The sequence below is a fragment of the Sander vitreus genome, chromosome 21 (genome assembly GCF_031162955.1).
Source record: "Sander vitreus isolate 19-12246 chromosome 21, sanVit1, whole genome shotgun sequence".
NCBI classification, from domain to species: domain Eukaryota; kingdom Metazoa; phylum Chordata; class Actinopteri; order Perciformes; family Percidae; genus Sander; species Sander vitreus.
In genome coordinates this window covers 27,456,504-27,483,532 of record NC_135875.1, presented here as the reverse complement: position 1 = coordinate 27,483,532, position 27,029 = coordinate 27,456,504, and the positions used below count along the sequence as shown (strand labels likewise).

The 27,029-nt window shown below is 40.2% G+C and overlaps 1 protein-coding gene across 1 annotated transcript; it reads left to right on the top strand.

The window, feature by feature from the left end:
* Positions 1-512: 512 nt before the first annotated feature.
* Positions 513-27,029, top strand: ipmkb (inositol polyphosphate multikinase b). The gene is made up of 6 exons (XM_078279430.1): positions 513-1,837; positions 11,379-11,464; positions 15,772-15,868; positions 16,821-16,993; positions 21,107-21,188; positions 21,323-27,029. The coding sequence occupies exons 1-6, from the start codon at positions 1,600-1,602 to the stop codon at positions 22,135-22,137; spliced, it is 1,491 nt and encodes a 496-aa protein (XP_078135556.1). The 5' UTR covers positions 513-1,599; the 3' UTR covers positions 22,138-27,029.

Sequence of the window (27,029 nt, the reverse complement as noted above, 5' to 3'; positions counted from 1 at the left end):
TGGCAGTCAATGGAATGCTAACGGGAGGTGATGGCTTATTAGCATCAAAATGGCGCCATAGGAGGTTCGCGGTCCGAGGAGAAGCTTACCCCCTTGCCCCTACCTTGGAACTCGGAAGCTGGAGCTGGGAATGACGTCATACCCGAGTTGAATGCGTTCTATTTAAAACTATTAAGTCGGATTTTCATTGTTTTCATTAGCTCTAGCCCGGCTAGCTATTGTTAGCAATACCAGTTGATAACAACACATTACGCCGTTTTTTGTGCATGCAAACAGCGTAACAACATGTCCACAGATAGAAGTTGAACATGCCTGTGTGAACGACTGATTTAGTGACACAAATAAGACAGAAGCGCTTATAACTTTATGTTACTGCAGCTTTTCACAACTGTTGATACAGGGGGCAGCCATGTTGGATTTTGAACTCGGGCTACTGCGAGGTTGTGGTACGAGTTCCGAGCTCGTAAATCCGAGGTCAGGGGGCGTGTTTACGACTTTGACCTCGCTAAAACCGAGTTGCGAGGTAAATAGAACGCGGCAGACGGTAGTCCCCTACACTGACCTGGATATCTAGATGAGGATCACTCTACTGACTCCTTTAAATATAAATAATTTTAGGACGACAATGCATCGTTTTTGTGCTCAACCTCAACGGATAGGCCTTCGTCTTGAAGGCGTCTGCATGGCAAGTGTGATGTTCCTCTGGTCTGCTGAATTGTGACGCGAGGAAGGGCTTGCTTAGCAGCCTAATGGACAGTATCGATGACTTAGCAATCAGCACCAGGACTGAACAACCTCTTTATGCAATTTCGAGAGTTTATTGTCTCTATTTGCCCCGCCTGCTTCTCTATTTGCTGACTGGAACTGATATCACTCTTGAGTGTGTCGTAACCTCACCATTACTGATATACAGAGCAGTATTTACTACTTGAAGCGAAGCTGCGTGTGTCAGGCTAGCTGAACTTGATAAATATAAGACCGGAGGTTGGAGGACTTTGCCTTCAAAATAAAGTTGCCACATATATTTGTATTGACAATAAATAACGATGTTCGGGACTTGACCGACACGTAACGCTTGAACAACACGAAAGTCGACTTTTTATCAGCAGCAGAGATCTCCGCATTTAGTACCGTGGTACAAAGCACTGAAGGCAGTATCGGTGCGTCTCCGTTCGTTTTATTTTGGAAGGTGCGAACGGAAATCGTGCTTTGTTTCTATTTGACACACTGATAGGAAGTGGGATGTGGCCAGGGTGTATTTATGCTTCTGTTTAAGATATGAAAATCATTGAATTAGCACTGCTTCAGGAGCCCTGTTTCACCACCGGACACGGCAGTGTTGCTTTCCGTCAAGGTGGTTGTTCTCGGTGGTACAAAACTGCGAACCCAAGCGAAGCTGCTGTGCTGGTTTCATCTGGACTGGACCATATCCATGAGGGCTTTTCAACCTCACGCCCTAACAATTTGTGTGCGGGGCTGTATTCTGTGCTTACGTAATAATAACAGTATGTGAATCGATAGTCATATCGTTGACTTTTTATTTTTTCTTAAGAAAAAAGACTGTGCTTCTCCCCCTTTTTTATAATTTTTTTGGTGCAAATGTCAACAACTCAGCGTCAAGTGATGATGGAGTCCTCTCTAGGTCTCGGAAGACTGGAACTGACCCCCAGTTCAGGAACTGGTGGGGTCAGCCTGACCCCGCGGCTCTCCGGCGGGCACCCCGCGAAAGACAAGTGCGGTCAGCTGCCACTGGGGCCACAAGTCCAGGCTCACCTGAACGGCTGCGTCCCGCTGTCACATCAGGTGGCGGGTCACAAGTATGGAGTGGATACAGTGGGTAAGTAAACTAGACAAACTATCTTTCTTACTTCTGTCACAAAAGATGACTTCCTTTACACATTTATTAAATTAAAACTTCGCAACTTAATGTTGCTTGTTACACCTATATGTGACCGAGGACATTATATAAATTGTTTGGGTTGAGCGGAAAATTCGGCCTACAAATAAACCACCTAGAGTTTTTTGTTCCACTATAAACACACACACCTTTATTCAAACTGTTTGCTCTACCAGGTATGTCATCAGGAACAGTAGGCTAAATTAGGAGATTATGTAATAGAAGTTTGGCCTGGTGATTTTTTTCATACTTAAGGGAGCAGCATGTATACTGTAAGTTAGGATTCATGCACCACATTCATCACTCTGTCACTACTATTCTACACCAACTACATCTTTACATGTGGGTCCCTGCACTAAATCTGACAGAGATGATTTGTGGATTTGTAACTGTGACATCCCTGCTCCATGGTCCCCCTCTTGTCTTTACTGGCACACACACACTCTTGCACACAGGGTACCTGACATTATTAAAGCCTCCATTGTGTGTTATCAAGCTGAATTGATTGGGCATGCTACAGCCAGCAGCTGGTGGTATTTACAGTACCTCTCAGATGGATGAGTCATTGGTCAGTTTGTTACCTCGAGGAATTGCAACTTCCTGGAAGATGCAGCTTTATGTTGTGAGGCAGGCATTCTCAAGAGTGCCCTGCTGCCTGCAGTCAGCCAGAAGGCATCCAGGAAAAACCTGTCTATTCACAAGATTTCCTGTTTTACCTGAGCCATTTTGATGTAGTATACACATTTCTTAGTGTGATCAAACATTTACTTTTTCCATTTGGTTCATCCGTTTTCACTGTGTTGAATTACATGCTTATCAGAACTGTAAACAAAATTTCCTGTTTCTACCTGTCTGTCATTATTATAATGTATGAGCTCCAGTTTAAGTCTCAGCTAATAATGCTCATAATTAGTTATTACTTCATGAGCTCCTGTGACACCAGAGACGATAAATAAATCCATCAGGTTCAGTTCAGTGATCTGCTGTCACAGTCGGATGTGATTTCCTCTATGGGTTAGTAAGTAAGTCATTGTGAACACAAAATGGAGCAAAACTAAAATACAACAATGATCATGGATTAATTGATTACAATATTTAGCCTACAGAAAATAAAAAAAAAAATCTCATCATTAATATGCTTTGCTATATATTTGAACGAAACAGTTCAGTGAGTAAAGTAGGCTGTACTTATCCAACCTTTGTCTCTCCTGAAAACAACTTAATAAAAGCCAGCAGATCTGCAAGAAATAACAGTCATTCAAAACCAATTTTGATTCCTCAACTCTCCTTTTCCCAGATTTAAAATGTTGTGTACTTTGGAACTCGCTGGAAGCATAAGTAGAAGAGACCTGCATCCTATACTTAAGATTTATTTAAACTCCACCACTTTATTTTTTTATCAATGTCAATGAATTAGTCGCTCAACGGAAAATCCATGTACAACAGCGTATTTATTCAGTACAATTACTTACAATGCATTCTCTGGCTCCACCTTCTGCAGTTTGAAGACTTGCTCTTTTCATATCACTGTAAACTGAATATATTTGGTTTTGCACTGACAAAACATAACATTTCAAGACATAACCATAGCCTCTCAGATGGGAATTTGTCACTGTATTCTGCCATTTTATTAACTAAACAGGTAATTGATAAATTAAAATAATGATTGAGTAATCAATAATGAAAATAATTGTTAGTTGTAGCCCTAAATGTGTAGCCTGGAACCCAGACGAATCTGTGAACTCACCTGTTTCGGTGCTTACGGAACCTAGTTACGAACGTAACTGGCATACAGCATCCAGCACAATGCACCAGGCTCATGAAACCCAGATCAAACTGTCAAACTAGGCAGTGCTGATCAAATATGAATGAAGATTCTGTTCCTTTATTGCCTATTTCTCACCTCAAATGTTTTCAGAGACACATTTTAGTGTACTGTTTAGCTGTAACTAGTAAATGTTTGTGACCAGGCAGTTATCTTTTTTGCCTGCTTCAAAACGGTCCAAGCACCGTCCACACTTGCATGTGTCGCCAGAGACGGTTTAGAACCGAGACGCCCCAACTCAGAGTAGTTTCCTGTATCTGTGTCACGTGGGCTCCGCCCGTGCCACGCCTCTTTAGGAGACTAGCAGCAGGTCCTGAGTGTGTTGATTCCAACGGGAGAAGTGAATATAACACAGATTATGACCAATTCTTTCATCCCCATAGTCACCAAAGTAAATATTAGAGCCATTTTCACAAGCCACATATCTCTAGAACATTCTGACACTAAAATGTCATTTTTCAGATGGACAAATCAGGAGAAAATTAAGTTAGTTTGAGACCTGTTTCTGTCTCAGGACCAAACTCTCGCCAGATCTGGCAACACAGAGAAGCTAACGTCAGCTAACGTTCGTTAACGCCCTAACAAAACTAATCTCTGTGATGCTAAATATGAATTTTAGCCGTGTAAATATATAACATTAGCTAAAAAAAAAATGAATACATTTTGCAAGTATAACTTTTCATCCATCCACACGATGTTCTCAACACAACTTAAAATGAGGCCATGCCCATTTAGGAGACAGGAAGTGTGGACTGTTTCATATCATTGGCACTGCTTGAAATGGCCAATCTTTAGTATAAAGGATTTTTGGTGTCGCTCAACGCTACTTTGTTTCGTTGCTCTGATTGGTTGGTTGTAGGTCACGTTTTGTTGCTCTGATTGGTTGGTTGTAGGTCACGTTTTGTTGCTCTGATTGGTTGGTTGTAGGTCACGTTTTGTTGCTCTGATTGGTTGGTTGTAGGTCACGTTTTGTTGCTCTGATTGGTTGGTTGTAGGTCACGCTTTTGTTGCTCTGATTGGTTGGTTGTAGGTCACGTTTTGTTGCTCTGATTGGTTGGTTGTAGGTCACGTTTTGTTGCTCTGATTGGTTGGTTGTAGGTCACGTTTTGTTGCTCTGATTGGGTGTAGGTCTATTCAATTGTGTCCAGAGGCATTTTGGTCTGCGCCCCTTGGAAATCAAAAATGAACTGAGAGGAATCCAGACTAATATGCATTTGTGAATTAGTCTGGCGATGCCAGGCTACTTAATGTGTAATATTGCATAGGCCTGCATTTATTTGCCAGTTGCTTTTGAACCAAAACTTTCTAAATGGAAGATGACAGATGACAGCTCTGGATCTCTTAAATATAGTAATTTAGTTTTGCTGAACAGAAGTTATATATTAAATATAAACCATATCAATAATGTAATCTGAATAATGCTATCCAAATGTGTGCAATATTGGGAATGTGTCTTTAAATATAAAAATAATTGACGGTTTTCTTCTTTATCTTTTTATGTTTGTTACGTTGTTTTATAGCAGCAGTGACACAGTACTGTATATTTGACAGTAATGTGGAATGATCTTATGGTTGGTAGTGAACAATAATTAACACAGGCCACAAATGTTCAAACTAACAGGCTGGGAAATGTAGTAGTGACACAATATTTGAGACTGAGCTAACAATCTCCTTCAGTCTCCATAACAGTTGTAGAACAAGCACTGGAATCCTGTTCAGCTTGTAGCCTACTGCTGCTGACTGAAAATGATCCTGCTCACTCCTTCAGGATGCCAGACTACAGTCTATAAGTCTTTTATTTATATAAATAAATATATATATATATATATATAGTTAGTGTGTGTGTTTAAATGTGTATTATGGGCAGTTATGTGCCATGAAGAGGTTGTGTAGAGGTTCTCATTGATCACTGACTGAAGCAGGTGGTTTCATTAATCCCCATAAATTCGACGGCAACCCTGCCAGTTAAAAAGAAGGTTGTAATAAGATAGAAAGGACCCAGAGGTTATGTCAGCACTGTCAGGAAACTTGAAACTGTACATGCAAATCTGCACTGTTAGTGTGTGTAGTTAGATCATAATGTAGTTACAGGGTTTGATGCAAGACAGACAGGCAAAGGGGAAAGTCCGGCTGTGTTACTCAGTAGTCCTCACCTGTCAGCTGCTCCATGTTGATTCTTCATGTTGAAGGCGGGGCAGGACTTTATAACCTTTCAACCTGAAAGCTACATTTTTCTAAATGATTGCCAGACAGTTCTGTACTAGATTATAAAATATTCTCCAAAGGATGGTAGGTCACTGTGGTTTGAGTAATATGGGGTAGAGAAGCAGTACCAATCTTTTCAGAATGACGCTGCTGACAACCGATATTTTGTTATTTGATATTTATTATTATTGTAGTAGAAACCCAAACTACAAGAATGAACCTGAAAGTTAGCATGTAAGTGGGCCTTTAAAGCGGCTAAAATCAATATTTTTTTAACAGTGTATCAAAAGACTATGTGAAAAACAATTTGAAAGGTGTCTCATGTAGTGAAGAACCTACAGAAAATGATCACCTGAATCTGCAGCTCCCCTTGACTTTACAGAGCTTTATAGTGAGTTTCAGCTGATTGTTCATCTGTCCGGTCTGTTATTTTACAGTTTCAGTTCACTCTCACCTCTCATAGCGCTGTCTTCAGCAGCAGCAAGCAGCTGTTTTCAGAAGAAAACCTTTAAAATCTCACTGTACACCCCCTGCTCAGCAAGGTGGGGGGTCCGTAGACTAGGCTAGGTTGTAACTGTTAACATGGCTTGCTGTAAACACGCAAGCTACGACGTCCTTCCAACTATTCTTTCTTGTTTGTGATGGTGTAAACACAAAAACAAACTGGGAGAGCTGTTGACTTCTCTCCAATCAGATGTTTTCCACGAACTATCAAACTCTTCAGCCAATCAGATTGTCTTGAGAGTACAGCCCAGCACACGCCCATAACAGAGACCACTGCGGGATATCAAAACTAGGGATGCACCGAATCCAGGATTCAGGTTCGGATTCAGCTGAATATCAGGCTTTTTGACGGGCTTCGGTTTCTGCCGAACCTTAGAATTTTTTTTCCCACCAAACCCTACGCTTGCACTAGGCGCGCTACGCTGGTCGACGTAATGACGGCGCCGTTGATTACGGGAAGGTGTTTACGTAGGTGGAGCGTTCAATGCAGTAGGCTGTGAGAAAGTGGAAATGGAACTGGTGAGCAGAAAAAGTGTTGTTTGGCAGTACTTTCAGTCAAAAGAAGGCCATTCAAGTCCAGCTACATGTTCAATCTGCAATGCTGATTAGTCTGGTGGTGGCGAGGACCCTAAACAATACACAACATCACCGCTGTTACAACATCTGGTATGAAACATCTGGAAGAATACGAGCTGAGCATGAAGGAATCTACAGACAGCAGCCAGAATGCAGCAACTTCAGGTACGGCAAAGGAAGGACAGTCACTGTTTACTTCATTAATGTGTTGACTGTGTTCATGGACTGAGGACGGGACGAGGATTCGGTATTCGGTTTTGGATTCGGCAGAATCTTAACCAGTGCATTCGGTATTTGGCCGAACCCCAAAAATCTGGATTCGGTGCATCATCCCTACTCAAAACACAGTTGACAGTCGCTTAACTTCAGCTGCAATTGTTTTCCGATGATTCAAGGCTTTTAAGAAACCATCAATGAAAACATCTCGAAGATACCCAGCTAGTTAACCTCTTGACACATAAAAATCAAACCGGTGTGATTTCCCTTGGCTGGTCCCTGAAGGGTACTATTAAATTCAAACTTCCCATTAGAAAGCGCATGACGTAACAATTTCATTAATATGAGAGTTCCGCGAGACATGTTTGAAGTTGTTAAGCACGCTAGCTGCAAAGGTCTAAAAAGGCATAGAAGGGGATAAGAAATCTTTTGGATTTTATGGTTTTAGTTATCACAAAGGTTTTTTAAAGTTGTACGGTATGATGTAAAGATTGTGTATTAAGTTCATATTGTTCAGTTTGTCATTTTCATTATGCTGTGTGCAAGTGGCCCACAGGCCCTATCTGTGGCCAATGACTTGAGTCATGTGTTAATTACCTAAAGGGGTTAAGAAAACTATTTTGGATTATATGTTTTTAGTTGTTACGCACCATTTCATTGTGTACAATTTTTTCCATTTCCACTACAGACTACACCTGATTGATGCATCCAATTATTAAAATGGTCAAAAATCTCCCAGCTGAGCATACCTTCCTAGAGGGGTCAAAGCTACCCTCCACAAAGACGAGGACATGAGCTTAATATTGAGCCCTATGTGTGGCGCTAGATAGAAAGAATGATTGCATCAGGCAAGTTCCACCAGTTAAAACAAACAAAAAGCAATATAATATATGAGGGTGGTATATGATCAGGGCGTGGTGGTATATAGGGCGTGGGTGGGTGCGGATGCTCTGTACAGTATATTTTCCTGCTTTTTGGGCCTCTGCCAATCACATGACTGACTCAGCCAGTCTGTCTCTCTCCCCAGTTCATGGAAGCCTTGGTGCAGTGAAATATCTCATTAAGTTCAAATCAATTGCATCATTAATAGAAGATATATGTATAATATATAGCAGAGAAATGCTTAAGATCTGATTGTGGTCATTTAGAAATTGTGTCTCCATGACATAGTTTGTCCACCAGAGAACACCGCCAAGTTTATTTATACACTGTGAAATGTCCCGCTCACTACATATCTGGGTCACTATTCATTTATTTTTAAGATAATTTTGTTGGGCATTTTAGGCCTTTATTTATATAGGACAGCTGAAGACATGAAAGGGGAGAGAGGGAGAGAAGGGGCATGACATGCAGCAAAGGGCCGTAGGGCGGAGTTGAACCTGCGGCTGTTGCGTCAAGGAGTAAACCTCTATATATGGGCGCACCGCTCTACCAGGTGAGCTACACACAGCATTCCGGGATGGAAGACAACCGTGCTCTGGTTTATTGGCATTTCTTTAAACCAATCACAATCGTCTTGGGCGGTGCTAGTCACCGGAAAAAGCGGCGGTGCCTCTGCTAAATAGTCTCAGGAAGGAACTTGTTTTGGTGGAACATGTGTACCTTCAAAAGTAGTTTTAGTCGTACAACAGAAAACTCAGATTGGACAGATAGTCTAGCTAGCTGTCTGGATTTACCCTGCAGAGATCTGAGGAGCAGTTAACCATAGTCCTCACAAATCCACCAGAGGTTAGAACGCAAAGGAAGCCCAAGGCAACGGTTATCCAGCCTAAATGGGTAAAATCCAGCCAAATTTCCGTCCGCAGCGGAGCAACCTCGGAAGTGGAACATCAAGGATATTGACTAATGCTGTCACTACGCAGCCTTTGCAGCTTTAATGTGTGATTAATGATGTTTACGTGGATTGGACTGATGGTGTGTGGGTCAATGCTTATGGGCCCTGCTCACACAGCCCGTTTTGAACGGTCACTGCCTGTAGAAGCAGTGCGACAGTAGCTGTAGATTGAATGGATGACTGCCCCCTGCTTGGTCTCAGGATTCTGACTAATGACCTTACGGCCTCCTTTGTGTGCTGGTTATTTTTACATGTGTATGGAGGTTTCGTATAGTCTTTAGTATTTGCGTGTGTGTGTTTGTACATCTGTGAGTTCTTAGACTAATCCTTCCATTGCAAGTTTACTCAGTCCATTTGTAATCAGCTGTGGTCAGCATGTGATGATGTAACGGGATGCTCATCTTTTCCTCACTGCATCTTACTTTCTACACTGGAAATAAGGTGGTTCATGCGAAAACAAATGTAATGCAACACAAAACAAATCATTGACTTATCGTAATTCTCATAAAGAATAGTATTTTTTCTCCTTTTTTTTTCATTGTGTAAGGAAGACTGGCAAAGCAAGCTTTTCATTGCATGGTGTAAGACGTGGAGCAATAGTGGTAGGGTGCACATCCCCACTGGGTGAGGTGCAGGGCAAAAAGGGGCTAGATACAACTTAAAAGAATGAGGTGCTAATTCTCCCATACATTTATAGTGTAAGACGTGGCCTGCACAAACAAATAATAGCTTGTGTTTACAATAAAGTCAGCCGATATGACGATATACAGGAATATTTGCTGTATTTATCAGGAGTCTCAGTGCTTTAGTGCTTAAACTAAACACGACTAAGAACACTCTATTCAGTAAAAGAATTGACTAATCTGTTTGAAATTATTCTAGATAGCTCTATCCAATCACAGTTTTACATGCATATAAAAGAGCTGTGTAGCAATATGTTTTATGACTTCATACTGAAAAGCGTGGAAGTAAATGAATTAGTGCATTATTTTTTGCTGTATATTGTTAGTTGTGATTGACGCAAGTCATCGCTGTTGAAAAGCTGCATTTTGACATTGACGTAGTGGGGCTGATAATGCAGAGTGATCCAGCAAATAAGCTGTCCGGCAAAAAAGTTGAACCTTGCTCAAATGTTACTGCAACACAACGTCATCGGGCATTACCCTGATAACTCCAGAGCTGTAAAATCCTGTCTCATAGTATTATAAACCTGATAAGAACACAACCTCACCAGCAACTCAGTCAGCATTCAAATTCCCTGTAACTTTAAACATGTTAGGACACCTCTGGAGCTCTCCTCAATGTTGGCACGAATAGAAATCCTTTCCTAAATTAAGAACGCTGATAAAATGCCTAAAGGTTTAACCAAATAATCTGTGACTCTGAAAATCTTTGGTCAGTAAGGACTATGTTTGTACTCTGAGATACTTACAGGCCCTAATTCCTAGATCTATTTCTAAATATTAGATTGCATGTCTTTTTTTCCTGTATACATGCTCAGAAATCCGATTGTGAACAAAGAGTTCTGATGTTTGTCAGGTGTTGTAAACGTTGCGTGAGTATAGGGTAATGATGGCAGTGAGTTCCTCATTGACAGCTCATGGAGACCTACAATACTTCATTGGCCTATCTACAGTATTTTAAGGTCGCTCATGCTGTCTCTCTCTCTCTTTCTCCCTCATTATTTTCCTCCCAGTAGCACATTTCTTTTAAATTAATGTCATCACCCCATATTGAAAGATTCTACCTTTTAAGTTCTTACACTTCAACTACATAGTGTGTGTGTGTGTGTATGTATATATATATATATGTTTATATATATATATATGTTTATATATATAAAAAAAAAACATGTTTAGAGTTACAGGGAATATATAGTATATATAGTGCTCCCTCTGTCTTAATCTCTCTTTCCATGTATTTTATTGCTGCTGTCTAGGTGTGGGTGTTGGATAAATGTCAGAGTTTATGATTCAATATTTAACATTAACCTCAGTTTGGAAGGCAGTGAACACAGTGAACTGTTTATGGTTAACTGAACAATATGTTTTCCATTTACAAGATGTATTTCTGTTCTGAATCAACAGCTGACAGAAATTAAATAGAGGTGTCTGAAAATCATAATTTTACTGTACTTCAGTACTGTAGCTCTGGTATGCTCAAACGAGGCTTGACCACCGATGACTGGGGCTCTTTTTGTCAGCTGTTAATTCTTGTTATTATTCTGCAGTGCTTAAAGCACTCAACTCCCTACACTGCTTTACTTTGCTAAACTTTGCTTTGATTTTTGATTTTCACTGCCGTCTTTGTATATGTTGCAGGTATTTTGCAGCATCCTGATGGAACGGTCCTGAAGCAACTTCAGCCTCCACCCAGAGGTCCACGAGAGAAGCAGTTTTACAGCATGGTAATACTGATGCATTCATAACCCTCTATACTCTCACATAATCACATACACAACAATATCAACAGCTGTATAATATATACGTAGGGCTCATTTTGTTCAGTTTATATGTATTTATAAACATAAAAGCATGTGGTTATTAGCATATCAAATTTATAAATATCTAGGTGAAAATCCGATCATAATAATTTGCAGAACAAACTTTCTGTAGTTTCACCATTTCTTTAGTGCATGAGCTGTCTGAGCTGTCACCATAACAGTTGAAATAAGTGTAGTGTGAAAAATCAAGCTTTTCAAAAGCTTCGGGAAAAAGTGGAAACTATTTTTCAATCTCAAAAACTTTGCGGGGAGCTCCTTGCACTGGCGCCACGGAGGGAAACGCCGTTTATCTGAACACACTGCCCACCCAAAATAACACAGCTCAGCTGGTTTAAAATCGGCAAAACGTCCCTTTTTAAATACTGTATAATCCAATAATTCACTTTGCATTTGCTACCATTGCTTTGGTTATATAGTCAATTGATAAGATTTAGTCTAGAAAAAGGTTTTCAGTTATTTTCATCAATGATTAAATTGTTGATTCTTTTCTGTAAAATGTCAAAATATATGCTGTGTTTTGTTCCGACCAACAGTAAAAAAGCTAATGAATATACACAGAACATCTTTAATTTGAGGCATTTTTGTCAACCAAGTTGATATTGGGGCGCCTGGATAGCTCACCTGGTAGAGCGTGGGCCCCATGTACAGAGGCTCAGTCCTCGCTGCAGCAGCTGCAGGTTCAATTCCGACTTGCGGCACTTCGCTGCATGTCGTTCCCCCTCTCTCCCCTTTCATGCTTTCTAAGCTGTCCTATCAAATAAAGACCTAAAATGCCACAAAGTTGACATTGCAATTCCTTGTTCAGCATCACATTACATATTGCATTTTTCATTCATATAATTTATTTGTATTAAGTTATGTCATTCTTTGATACAGTATTACACTACTTCTCATAATGCAGTAATGAAATAGACTTTTGTAAGGTCTTTCGCCGTGTATTTAGAGAGCTGTAAATATGTTTGTATGAGCATTTACCTCTATTGTGACTCACCTACTGACTTATTGTTGAAGAGCACTTTCAACACAGTGTATGCACGGAGAAATGTGAATTCTTGATAATCAGTGTAGATATCAGACATTCCATATGGGTCTATGTAATCACAAAGTGTCACGTGTGTCCATGGCTTCAGAGCTTCAATGTCTGCTTTAGAGCTTAGCAGCACTGTCAGCCTCAGCAAGTCTCATACAAACAGGAGTGAGTCATGGTATCATGTCCGGCTGTCTCCTGACCTAATCCCAATAACACACACATCTCACACTGACCTGACATCCTGCACAGGCCTGGACATCTAGCAACTAGAACAGGACATATTTAACTAAATGGGACTGCTAAAACGGCTGTATGTCGTGCTCAACTTTCACCATTGTCATGCCACTGAATTCAGATTTTCACTTTTCATCAGAATTGTTTTCTCATTGGGGTAGAAAAGCCTCAGAAAGAAAAAGAAGAAGAATTCAATTGAAACTTTACTGCATTTACCCTGTATTAGTGATGAAATGATTTAGTTGATTTATTAATTAGTCGACCAACAGAAAACTAACCAGCCACAGCTTTGAATCATTAATTAAGCACACATGCCAAATGATTGCCAGACACACACACTGTTGTGTTGATGGAGTTTATTGTCAAAACGTTTGCTTTCTTCCGAGTCGACTATTAAACGAACAACTCCTCCAAAAAACGTCACAGCGGGAGATTGCTTTGAAATGCAGACACCAAAATCAAGCTAAGAAATAAATAACTAAGGCTAACATTACAGGAAACATAAACAGGCTAGCTAGCTAACTGTTATCTCACGACGTGACCTTTTGACCGAAGACAGCGTTGTGGAGACTAGAAAAAGGCGTTCAGGTAGTGTGTTGTTAGGATGGCTACAGTAAATCATAGGCTTCTGTTATCTAAAAGATTTTCAATGTAATGGCTCAATATCTAAATGATTTCGACAATGTGGATGAGGTCGTTATAATTGGATGGCCTGCAGCTTCAAGCACAATTCGTTTGGTTACAAGCATTACATTTTGGAAGATAGACGGGATTCTGAACAGCGATACACACACACACACACACACACACACACACACACACACAGCAGAGGTATGTTACAACACGCAGCACATGCACCTGACTGGGAAAGATACCGCTACGCTCGTTACTGTAAGTAGGCTACAATAAAACCTAAAAGTGAATACATATCAATACCCACTCACCTGTCTACAGGCTTACACATATAGGAAGCCATATATTTCAATCTCATCTGTCTGGGCAGTCCTCTCTCGTCCACCGCGCTGTTTACACAAACACAGCTCTACTCTACTCTAAATAGCGAATTTTGACAAACAAGCTAAAACAAAAGCTGTCGGTTTGTAGTCTAACTGTTTATCTTAGTTTGCCACAAATCTTGAAATTTGGACAAATTCTTGTAAACTTAGCTGCTGGCTAAACTAACCATCCTCTCTGCTGGAGCATTTATGGACGTATTATAAGACCAAAACAAACCAACGTGGCTACTTAATATGCACGTGAATGATGCCATCTTTATGTTCAGGTCTTCATTCTTGATGATGATGATGCTGGTTGTATTCTGGCCCTAGGCAAAATGTAATTGACTATAAATTAAATTATGTACATTTGCACAATTATATGGTATTAGGCCTAGGCCCAATTTGTTAGGATTGACATTGATGAAAATATGATGGTATATACACTCACTGACCACAATATTAGGAATACCAGTTGTACCATAAAATAGGATGAGAAATGGTATTGTTTTATTACAATTCTATACAACAATATTGAATAGGGTAATAAAATACAGTAGGTGCCAATGATATGTGAGGGGGAGGTTGCTGTTTGGACAGACCTGCCCCCACTGCTAAAAACAGTCCTAAAGGAAACACTGTTACTAGTTGACTGCTTGTAGTTCAATGCCATTCATCCCCAGACATCATCTGACAAACCGCTCCTGTTAGGTCCTACCAATAGTATTCATCCATAGTGATGCCGGCTAGTTTCACTTTCACTCCTATATATTTTTTTTTATTTCAATTGCAAGATGATCCTACCAGAGCCGGTAACATTTACATATAAATATCAATTGACCCTGTGTTTACTTTCTTCCCTGAAACATACGAAAATGAAAAGACTCTGTCAATTAAAGCTCAGCTTTGGGAGGGGAAGAGATACGGGACAAGATGAGGAGACTGAGAGAAAAAGAAAGGGAGAAGGTGATTGAGATGAGAGGAAAAACAGGTACTTCAAACTGAGCTCAGGATAGAATTAGCTTTCTGTCTCCGTGCTGTTCAACCCAAACAAAAACTCCCATGATCCAATTCAAACCACAGAGATACATATGTTTTTTAGTCATTACAGTGGAACCTATATGCTCAATTTAACAACACAAACACCTAGCATAATTATAGTGTCATTATATAGTATTATTGTATAATAAATATATTATTGTAAAACCCACAATTCGGTTATGGTTATGAACTGTTTGGGACACATTTTTATCATTCTAAAATGATGCAAAAAAGAAAAATGAAACAAAGAATGTGTATATCATTTTTTTCTGAACAGTTTTTTGGGGGGGCATTTTTGTCCTTCATTTGATTGGACAACTGAAGACAGGAAAGGGAAAAGAGAGAGAGAGAGAGAGAGGGGGGAGTGACATGCAGCAAAGGGCTGCGGGTCAGACTCGAACCCCGGGCAGCTGCTGTAAGGACTGAGCCTTAGTACATGGGGCGCACGCTCAACACGGTGAGCTACCAGGGCGACCCAGAATTTGTATATAATTTTACTTAATTATTTTGAATATACTTTGGCAGGAGAAACAAGGTAGGAGTTGCAGAGAAAGGGATTGATTAGATTTCAGTGGTGTATGTACTGTGGATTTCCCTTTACCAGAACACTTTAATTAAACATTGACTCTCAGGTGTTTTGTGACCCCTTTAACCTCTTCTGTATTTACAGATTGTGGTTTGGATCATTTGTTGCAATGTTTAACCTGAGTTTCATTACTGCTTCACAGATCAGTTATGCTACTGCCCACTGACATGATTTTAAAGCTATTGTTATCCAATTTTTGCTCTCCAAACATCAACAGCACATATTTAGGTCAGGGAAATCAATTTCATGCCCTCGAACCCCCCCTGCTGAGTTTTTGGACCTTGGTATTTCTAACATCCTGCGTATGACCATGTGTGTGTCTTAGGTGTGTGCAGAGGACTGCTGTGATCCATGCCTTCTGCAGCTGCAGAACCATCTACCCAAGTACTACGGGACCTGGTCCTCTCCTGACAGCCCCAATGGTAAGAGCCTGAACTCTGTGTGTGTATCTGTTAGGGGTGTGAATCTTCCAATTCGATTGCAATTATCCTGTCAACGATTCAAATCGATTCGATATCACGGTACATCTCCATATTATTATATATGGAGGAGTCTGAACACAGCAAACAACAGACAAAAGGCAAAAACGAAAGAAGTAACATCAGTAGGCAATAATCGATTATGGTCTGTCACTGCATCGATGCAGAATCGTCCACGTCCGCATCGCGATGCATCAATGCACTGATTCATTTCAACACCTCCAGTATCTATCTCCCTCTTACCCGAGTCCCAAGATTTAAAGAAAATCATAATTTTGACATATTATTTGGCATAACATAAACAAACAATCTTGATTCGTTACCTGTGGTCAAGATGTATTCTGAGCAGGACATTTTACATTTGAAAACTAAACATGTCAGTGTTCTCTGGTGGACATATCAGATAACCATGTCACCAGATTTAATGGAAACACTAAATGATCCAACCCAGTTTGGCATTTTTGGCCTACATTTTCTTGTTATATACAGATATATCTACAACGAGCGATAAACCTAGATATTTGTCTGGGTCTGCTGGTAATCCCTTTGATCCAGTGTATGCGGAGTCAGGCAACTTTCAATGGGACAACTGGGTCCCCATCAGTTTCACTTTTAGGAACAATGGTACTGGTGCAATTTCAGCAATATTTACAGCAGGTTAAATAAACTATTCAGTAAAGTCCTCCCACATTACACTGTAAACATTTCTCTCATAAATGAAGATATTAACATGCAGTTAATAGTCAGTGAGAACCTCTGTCATATCTGAAACATTATTAGAAATATTGACTGTTAGATAAAAATCTTAATGAAAAGGCAACATCAGTCTCATATGAACAACCTAGTACAACTCCATACCACACAGCATCACTTCTGTTTCCGTGCCTCTGCTCAGACCTATACCTGAAGCTGGAGGATGTGACCCGACGCTTCGTCAAGCCGTGCATCATGGACGTGAAGCTGGGCCAGCGGAGCTACGATCCATTCGCCTCGCAAGAGAAACGGGAACAGCAGATCAGGAAATACCCACTGATGGAGGAGATAGGCTTTCTGGTCCTTGGCATGAGGGTGAGTTTGAGCTGTTTTGCTGGTGTGGAGGATCTTTAATCTACCAAGCTAAGGATTTCAAAACTCTGAGTGGGGTTTATATAATATTCTTCTGTTTTAACAAAATGTTATTTACATAATGAGACTTTTGATAAATAATGATGACAAATGTTGCTTTAATGATTTAAGTGGGTAAAGGCAATATAATAGAAAAGGTAGAACAGTCTGGTAAGTTCAGAAAATGACATCACTTTACTGTAATGCAGCCTTTAAAACCAGGAAAAGACAACACTTAATACTATAACGATATTACGATATTCAAAATCTAAGACGATATTTAGTCTCATGTAACGATATCGATATGATGCCCAGCATCTTTATATACTTTATTAGTTAAACTACATTTTACAAAACAATGTACAAATTTGTTAGTGGGCACAGACAGAAATAACTAAAAAATGCATATAATTAACAGACCAAAAGGTGTAACATAATAAGTATATACTAACACAAATCTTTAAGAAAAGTTATAAATAAAGTACAGTTTTCACAGCCCTGATCTTTTAGAAAACTGAATTGAATGAAAATACTTCTTCAGCTCAATACTCCACCCATAGTAACACAATAACAGAAGTAATTGATAACACCTTTCATACACACAGTGATGAACAACATGAGATACTGTTGAACAGCCTTGAATGGGTCAATGTTTAACCCATGTGATATGTGAAAGATGTTTACGTCGTTGACTGAGCTGAACAGCACATCATTCACCATCTTATGTGTTTTAGTACACACACACACACACACACACACACACACACACACAGTTGACCACCTGTATAAATAGCTGCTGTTTATCTGAAGCGGTCTGTTGAATCCCTAACCTCCTCAGACTATTGCGGTAAACATGCATCGTGTCACTGTCTCATTATTTTGTCCACATGGGTGAAACGGATTTCCGTTGGAAAGGAACGCGTTTATCGCTTTGATCAGTTTCCATTGCAACCTACTGTCAGTATCATCATTATCAGTAAAGTTTCCTGCAGCAAGAAACAAACAAATACGCCCAATGAGTTACATTAACTGTTTCTGTGTAAACTTAGAATTTCTATGAATTTCTTGGTATGTTCATAGTTGTTTGGAACTCTGGACAGTGTTTGAAATTGGACTGATGCCAGTATTATACTGCAGTTTCAAAACTGATGCCAGAATGATATATATATATATATATATATATTTTTTTTTAAACCTTTCTCTGCTGAGTTTAAACACATTTTTCAACAAAACTCTTTTGTTTATTTAATAAAATATAGCTAGTCCAGGGGTCATCAACGTTTTTCAGGCCAAGGACCCCTTAGCTGAAAATAGAGACCGAGTAGGGACCCCCTACTAAATATATTTTATACAATTGAGTTGCATATTAAACTGGGCCGGATGGATAAAAATTAATTCCTAATATAGTGTTTTAATGTTAAATATACATTTTGAAGGCACAGTGAATCCTTAAGATTAACTGTATGGCTTCCTTACCTATAGGAAGCTTATCTTCAATGTGTACACATTTGTTTTTCTCACAAATGTGCCATTTATTTGGCGGCCCCCTGCACTAACTCTGAGGACCCCCCCCCAGGGGTCACGGACCCCCTGTTGAAGAACTCTGTCATATGGCACATACCCACTGTTAGTACCAGCTCTACTCAACTTGGCCGCGGTGCCCCGCCCTCCATTTTCCATTGCAGATTTAGTACCGCCTCATGCGTGAGGCGAACGTGGCTGGTCGTCATAGCGACGCCACAGAAAACTGCCGTGACCTAACGCGACGCACACACAGAACGTGAAGACAGAAGGTGGCTGTTTGTCAGAAGACACATTTAGTTTCTAAAGAAGCTGGAGGCAGCAAAAAAACCACCACTGGCTAAACTATTTAAAAATGGGGGGTTTGTTTCATTACACCCCCGTCTGTCGCTATAGCAACGATGACGCAGTGATTAGTGACTAACAGGCAAAATTACTAAAATAAAGTAAATTGTATGCTCTACAAATTGTAAAGTCCTTTGAGGCAAATCTGTGATTTGTGATATTGGGCTATATAAATCAAATTTACTGAACGTATCAACAAAAACATTAAACTTCTTATTATACATACAACTTTTGAATTAAAAGTCATTGTTTAGCAGAAGAAAATAGTTGTCAAAGTTATTCATCAAACCCAGTGGGTAAGACAATCCAGTCCCAAAAGGTCCAAACTGCGAAGACTGACAAATCTATCCACAGACACTTAACTTACCATAACCTTACATAAGAGGGACAGAGAGAACAGAAGCCTCTTCAGCATGAGTAGTGGATGAGGATATGGGTGAGGGTGGGGTTTATTCGGGGCTGAGAGGAAGTCATGAACTGTGTTTTGAGAAAATAAGTTGTGTCTTTGTGTGCTTGAAGAAACAGTCCACTGACTTGAAGACCTGGTAGTGTTTGCCTAACCTGATCCTCAGTGTAAAAAGCTTTATGTTGTAGGCTGTATGTCCCCACCCTTTTGTAAACCAGTCATAAATATACCGTCCACTCAGTGCTCTGATATTTGCTTATATGGTCTCTATGGAGACTGGTGGAGATGAATGTACAGGAGGTGAACTTGATGTTAGATCCGTGCTATAGCACCATAGGCTGAATAGTGAACAAAGCATTTAATATAAAATGCTGTATGCATCCATCCTGACATACAGTATTAGGTGTCTTTAAAAAGTTTGGTCTCTCTACGTAGTAGATTTAATCGATTTTAATGGTTTATTGGCTGTGAATTATGTTGTCAGTACAGTAGGAAGTTTGTAAAAATGGGCCCACAGGTGGGATGAATGGAGTCGAAGAGCAAATACCAACCCAAGATCTAATTTAATCAGATGGTTGAAAAACCGAGAGGAATCAGTAAAGTTTGGTCATTTTGTACCCTAGAACAAGCAGTTTGGAACAGAACGTGCATGGCACTAAGCTGGAAAAATTCCCATACTAATGTCTGCTATCTGTTTGTTTAGATAGAGAGGAGACTAATTAGTGGTAATGATCTTCCTGATGGAAGCATGATAGTGTGGGTGGAGAGAGTTGGAGAAAGATTGAAAGGAAAAGATAATCAAGGTGATTAAGTGTAGCGCAAAGGAGAGAATCCTTCTGGTCTAAATGTAAAACTGTGAAGCCCCTTATAGTTTAGTGTTCTTCAAACGTGGCTTTTTACATATATACTGTGTGTGTGTGTGTGTGTGTGTATATATATATATATATATATATATATATATATATATATACATACTATATCATACACATACACACACACACACACACACAGTGGGGGAGAACAAGTATTTGATACGCAGAAAATCATCCCCAAAGAATGATGTTTCCACCTCCATGCTTCACGGTTGGGATGGTGTTCTTGGGGTTGTACTCATCCTTCTTCTTCCTCCAAACACGGCGAATGGAGTTTAGACCAAAAAGCTCAATTTTTGTCTCATCAGACCACATGACCTTCTCCCAGTCCTCCTCTGGATCATCCAGATGGTCATTGGCAAACTTCAGACGGGCCTGGACATGCGCTGGCTTGAGCAGGGGGACCTTGCATGCGCTGCAGGATTTTAATCCATGACGGCGTAGTGTGTTACTAATGGTTTTCTTTGAGACTGTCTGTCCCTGTTCTCATCTGAAATCAGTGTGAGTGCAGCTGTGGACCACTAGATGGAGGCAATGTTTAATCAGTTAAAGAGAACCAGCACTTCAGTCATGGTCATGCATCTTGACACATCTGTTGCATTCTGTGAGTTTTGAGAGATGAACACAATAACAGAGACTGTACACAGCTGTTGGCGGCAGAAGAATTACTTTCATGTGTATTGGCTTTTCGTCAGCACGAACAACTCTTGTTTTCTAGACGTGCAATTCCATAAATTATATGATGACGTATGAGGGAGGATCTGAGCAATAGGAGCTGTGTTATTTGCTGTCAGTTCACAACTAAATTAATCTTTGTTCTGTAATAAGACACATGTATGTATATGAAAACGAACATATTGTGGGTTAAGGGACAAGGACCAACAAAAACACAGCGCACACACTCTTAACATAATGTATTTTCTTTTGTTTCAGGTGTATAAGATGTGCAGTGACACATTTGACTCCTATGACCAGCACTACGGGAGGGGACTGGCTAAGGACACCATTAAAGATGGTACGTGTGGACTCTCAAGCTATCACATGCTTAATCACATGTATGCCGAGAGAAGAAGAGCCAGTCAGACACAAGTGTGTATAACTCTCTTCTCTCTCCTTTCCTTTCCCCTCCTCTCCTTTCCTCTCCTCCAGGCCTCGCTAAATTCTTCCATAATGGCGTTAGTCTGAGGAAGGATGCAGTGTCAGCCAGCATCCGCAGAGTACAATGTATCCTCCGCTGGTTTGAGTCGCAGCAGCAGCTGGCCTTCTACGCCAGCTCCCTTCTCTTCGTCTACGAGGGCCTCCCCTCCTCTTCCTCCTCCTCCTCCCTTTCATCCTTTCTCAGCACGCCGCCAATCAGCCCAACTGCGGGGAAAACTGCCTCGTTGTCATTGGCAGATGACAGCGGCCGACGCGGGGAGGGGAAAGTGAGACAGGAAGGGGCGAAGCCAGAACAGGAAGTGGCTGAGTACAACAACAACAACATTCAGGTGCCAGTGCCCTGGGACTACAGCCTGTCCACCATCTACACCAACCACAGGAAAGGTGGTCACCACCTCTGTGCCAAGGGTCATCTCCGTGGCAACAGCGGAGACGGTGATGCTGTGCAGACGACACTGAGCTCCGTTTCTGGAGATAACATCCCAGCACTGTGCGAAGAAGACAACTCTGCATGGAAACGGACAGGTGAGGCGCAGCAACCACCAAATGGAAACGGAAACAAATCACAACTGGAAGGGAAGGATGAGGATGGAGAGAGGGAGGGCAGAGGCAGGAGAGAGGCAAAGGAGGAGCTGAAAGGACGAGGAGGCAATGCAACAGAGGGTGGTGGAGGAGACACGGAGGTGGAGGTCAGGATGATCGACTTTGCCCACGTTTTCCCGAGCGAGAGCCACGATCACGGCTACATCTACGGCCTCAAGAACCTGCTGACCGTGCTGGAGCAGATCCTCTGTGACGCTGCCTAGAGCTCTCACTCCTCCCTACCTTCTCTTTACCTCTTGACCTGCTCAGTCAACCACTGTCCCCCTTCTGTCAACCCTCCTTTCTTCTCCAAAAGACAGAAACCTTTAGAGTTGCGAGGGAAGAATCAAAGAAGTGAATATTAAAACCGAACTATCATCATCATCATCATCATCTCACCTGTTTGTGATGGTTCGTCGGTCATGTGTGTGTGTGTCTGTGTTTGTGTGTCTCTTGTCTGTTTGTGAGCAAGATGGGGATACTAGAGGCTGACATTTGTGTCCCCACCCCCCTGTGATCAGCAGCACTACATGCACTAATCAATCCATGAAGGCATTGCGACCCTGTACTTAAACACAGCATCTTTGGCTGCGTGATTTACTGATGCTCAGACAAGCCCTGTAACGTCACGACTTCACCTTTAGTCCATTTGAAATGCATTCATAGAAAATAGGGTTATATGTTTACACCATAGCCACTGGTAGGTTTCTGTTAAAATCGCATATCAGTACACCTTAAATTAGGCCTGGGCTGGGCAATATGAAAATATTTCGACAGGCATTTGTCAAGCACCAGACATTTTTCTATACCACTACTACAGTAGTAGCTGTCCCTTTTTTAATATCTCTAATTGTGACAGTCCCTAAATACTGGAAATCAGTGAGCAGCACTGTTGTACTGTATGTAATATCCATTTTACATGAGTTTTGCATCAATGTTTTTTTTTTCGTTCTACTATATTAGCTAGAAGCAGACATTCCCATCTGTTCCCTACAGTTTCTCAATTTCTAGGAAATGGACATGGATATATATCAATATTGCAGTAAGATTGCAGTAAGATTATGATTACTTGCGCTGTAATAAAAGATTGTATCACCCTTTATCTCTTTTGACAAAACAATCCCAACTCAAGGTCCACTCACCAGCTTTTTCCAGAGATTTCAACTGTATCACACATTTTACATCAGTTGTGACGGTGATTGACCTGTTGACATAGAAGCTTAGTAGCTGTTATGATTTCACCCTTAGCCATCCAATGCTTCTACTAAAACAAAGGAGCGTTATGACGACTGAAATTATAAGCACAAATTCCTAATGGATCAGGCTTCATATGGCTGATACAGCCATTCACAAATTCCTGGATCAGGCCCACTCCCGATCCTGTGGATTGGATTCCGTTCTCCTGCACAAATGGGGTTCATCAGCAGATAGAGTTTGCTCATTTGTCATGGAGTTGTCGATGTACAACATCAGTAGCTGTTCTGATTTCATCAATTGCCCTGTGGATTGGGATTGGGTCCTCAGGATTCCACAGGGTTTGGGCTGGTACCAATGGGTTTGAAAAGTTATGTGCTGAAATTGATTTTAGGTTTTCTGTGAACTTAAAAAAATCAGCGATAAAGAGTTTGGTGTGCATTTTGGTTAAGATGAGGTGTACTGTTGGATCATGCAGTCTGCCTAGGAAACTAACTCTACTGCAGTAACCGTTGGACATGTTAGCACGATTAAACTTCATTCTGCTACTTATTCGCGTCCTGGGCATCCACTGCCCTAAACTGGATTTGGACCATTTAAGTTTACAGTACACTTTTAAATTACAAACAGACCAGGGCTGGGAAACAGAAGTCTGAAGAAGAAGTTTTTTTTGTTGGTCTCCATTGAAACCAACAACTGAACATTTCAGAATGGCCTCTGGAAGTGTGTGAGCATTGGGTAAAACAAGAAGTCTGGTGAATGTTGAGGTTTAAGTCGGGTCGTTCTTTTGTTTTTGTTTAAATCCCTGTCTACAGGTATCTCACTCAGGTAAATTTACTGTAAGGAAAAAAAAAAGACTTAATATTGCTACTATTACCCTGTCAGCAAGATGATCCTCATGCTGTCTGGTTGTTTAGTTCTAAACGATTGTTTTATTGAGTCTTATGCAATGTTTTTAGTTTATCTCATGATTGTCCTTCTCTCATTAATGTTGACCTTCGAGTCATGTTCCTTGCGCGTTGTATTATCTTTTACCATGGCTGTTGTAATCGTTGTACATGTTCGGGCCCCCGTTCTGAGAGCCTGTGCTCTCTGCTGTGTTTATTCCAGTTATTTGGTGTCCCCTCTCTTTCTGCTCTTAGATTGCTGATATCATACCTTGTGCTCGCAATTCTATTTATGTTTTAAAACCTACTTATATCAAAAGGTAACCTTGCTAATGGTGTGGATGTCAGTGTCATGCGCTAGTATTAACCATGAGCTATTCTATAATTTAGTTATTGATGATAAGTTATTATAATGTAATTCATTGAGTTATAACTGGGCCACAATAGTGAAATCAACCATTTCCCTTCCCAAATAGCGCAATTGGCAGAAATGTCGGAGTACTGGTTGCTAGCAAAGCAGAAGTCGGCACGTCCTTTTTACACTTATCTCAGCCTGAGACCGTACAACTGATTATTTTTAGCTTTTTTGGGTTTGTCATATTTGGTAGGGTTGACTAATGTGGGTTTTTAGGCTGATCCACAGACTGATGCTGTAGCTATTCTGTCTACATTTGATGAAGGTTTAGTGAAACTGTATTAAGACCAAAGCTTTCCATTGAAACCAATGATTAATTAATCTGTGATGGATTCACAAAGGCCCATAGCAGCCTTGGTTGCTACAATATTTTTTGTATTTTCTTGAGATAACGTCATCTTTTCTTGCAATCATGACTTCATTATCTCCTTTACTCCAGGCAACAAACTGACACAAAAAAAAACATTTTATCACAAGGTCCACTTTTCTGGAGCTTTCAGCCACATCTCATGGCCTTCATTAGCAGATTTGGTTATGCATATAAAGTATGCAAGCCAGTCAACCTGAGCAAAGCAGAAGTACCATTAGTAGTCATTTTAAGGATTTCAAGTCAGTTCACTAACTTATTTCATACCAGGCAGGGGAATTTAAAGGAGCTGTACTCGACATTCAGAACATATAATAGTAAGCTGTAAACAAATGTTTGCTATGTAAAGATATAGTGGAGTAAAGGCGTTCTGAGCAGAGAATCAGTCCACACTCCCTCTGTGTGTGTTGTAATCCAACTTTCTCTGCTCTTTGATTTTATAGCCGGTCCGGCCACGCGTGCATGCTAGTGCATGTGGGCGGGAAAAAACGTTGGTTCACAAAATGTGAGATTGAATTCACAGCCCACTGTTTTTTTTTCTCCACTATTTCGAGTACAGCCCCCTTTAAAGCTTTAGTGTGTAACTTTTTGATATTAATAAACGTCCGTTACATTCAAACCATTGCCAAATGAGTTGCTACTAAGCTAATTAAGACTATCAGCTCCACAAAACTCTCTCTGGATGTCTCAGTGTGACTATGGGGGGGGGGGATGCACGGTCATGGAAGGCTTGTATCATGTGGACGCGCCGACAGTGTTGTTGTCATTACTTAGAATTCCTCTTGGGGGAGACAGAAAGTACGCACTATAGCTTTAAAGAGTCCATATACAGTATATTTGGTAATATGCAGCTCTAAAACATAATAGAAACTGAAAGTTAGACATCTTTTATAGCAAGTGTTACAGATGGACACCACTAAAGATGTTAAATAACATTAGAACCTCACCTGATCTGCAGTCTGTTTTATACATTAATCCAGTCCTACTTTCCAATGTGATGACAGCAAATACATCCTAGGGCAGGACTTTTTATTGATTTCATTATTTACCTTAAGAGAATCAACCGTGTGTTTTTTAAGATAATTTGCTGTAAATTGTTTTCACTTCATCATCGTTCCATGCTCAGCAGTTGTTTTGTGTGTGTCTGCTCTCTAACACTGGAGCTGTCACTGCTCCAGTACGGCACAACCCCACTTTGATTTGAACTAATAATATGCACAGGTCTCTTCTGTTTATGTAGCTTGTAATATATGAATGTAATGAACAATATGAAAATCCTGATCTTTTGTAAATTAACTTGATTAAATTGTATTATTATTTTTAATCTGAATCAAAACAGACTGCTAACTACTAGATTATAATATTTTCTCTGACGTTTCTTTTTCATAAAATTGATCATTTGTTTGAAGTAATCAACGTGAAGGAGTCTTTTAAAGGATGTTTACAGGAGTTAGAGAATTGATGTTTTATCACTGCCTTATTTTCTGTTAATGTCTCCTCGTCGTCTCTGTGTTTTGAATATTGATTATTGATCATTTGGGCAGCTTTGTGAATCTCCTCTGTGTTTCTAGCCTGTTGTGTCACGGCTAACTAACAAAAACCATATCATGCATTTGTGTACAGGACCTTGTTAATGGAACTGGTTTAATGACTGACTCATAGTGATGCAACCTTTGACTTTATCTCCATTTATATCAGTGTAAACATCAGAAAATCAGCCAATGTTACTGAGATATTGTATTCCAGTGTAGGTGGGCAGATATCCCATCAGCACATCCACCATGTTCCTCACATTATACTTAATATTTAGGACCACAGAAGGGTTTTTATTACATATAATACCTTCTTTACATTACAGCTGAAGCAGAACATAGTGTGTTATATTGCTGAATATGTTTTTCCATTCTATCTGCCTTTTACTGTATTACAGTCGTGTTTAAATGCAGACTGATTTGGAAAACGTCTGGATCACTGAATTACCACACGACAGTCCAAAATATCAAAATACCAAAATAAAAGCAGACAAGCTGCTACTGTGGAGCCCGGAGTGTGCCATCGGTAGAATTAAACGCTTTTACAGTGTATGTAATAATTATTCTTCTATCAGTTGGTCAAATTATCAATTAAAAATGTATTACAAACCGATTAATTTAAATGATTCTGAATTATTTGACCTTATTCTGTCTTTAAATGTAATATTTGTTGGATTTTAAAATGGAATTGCAACATTTATTTTAAAGGGCTTTTACGTTT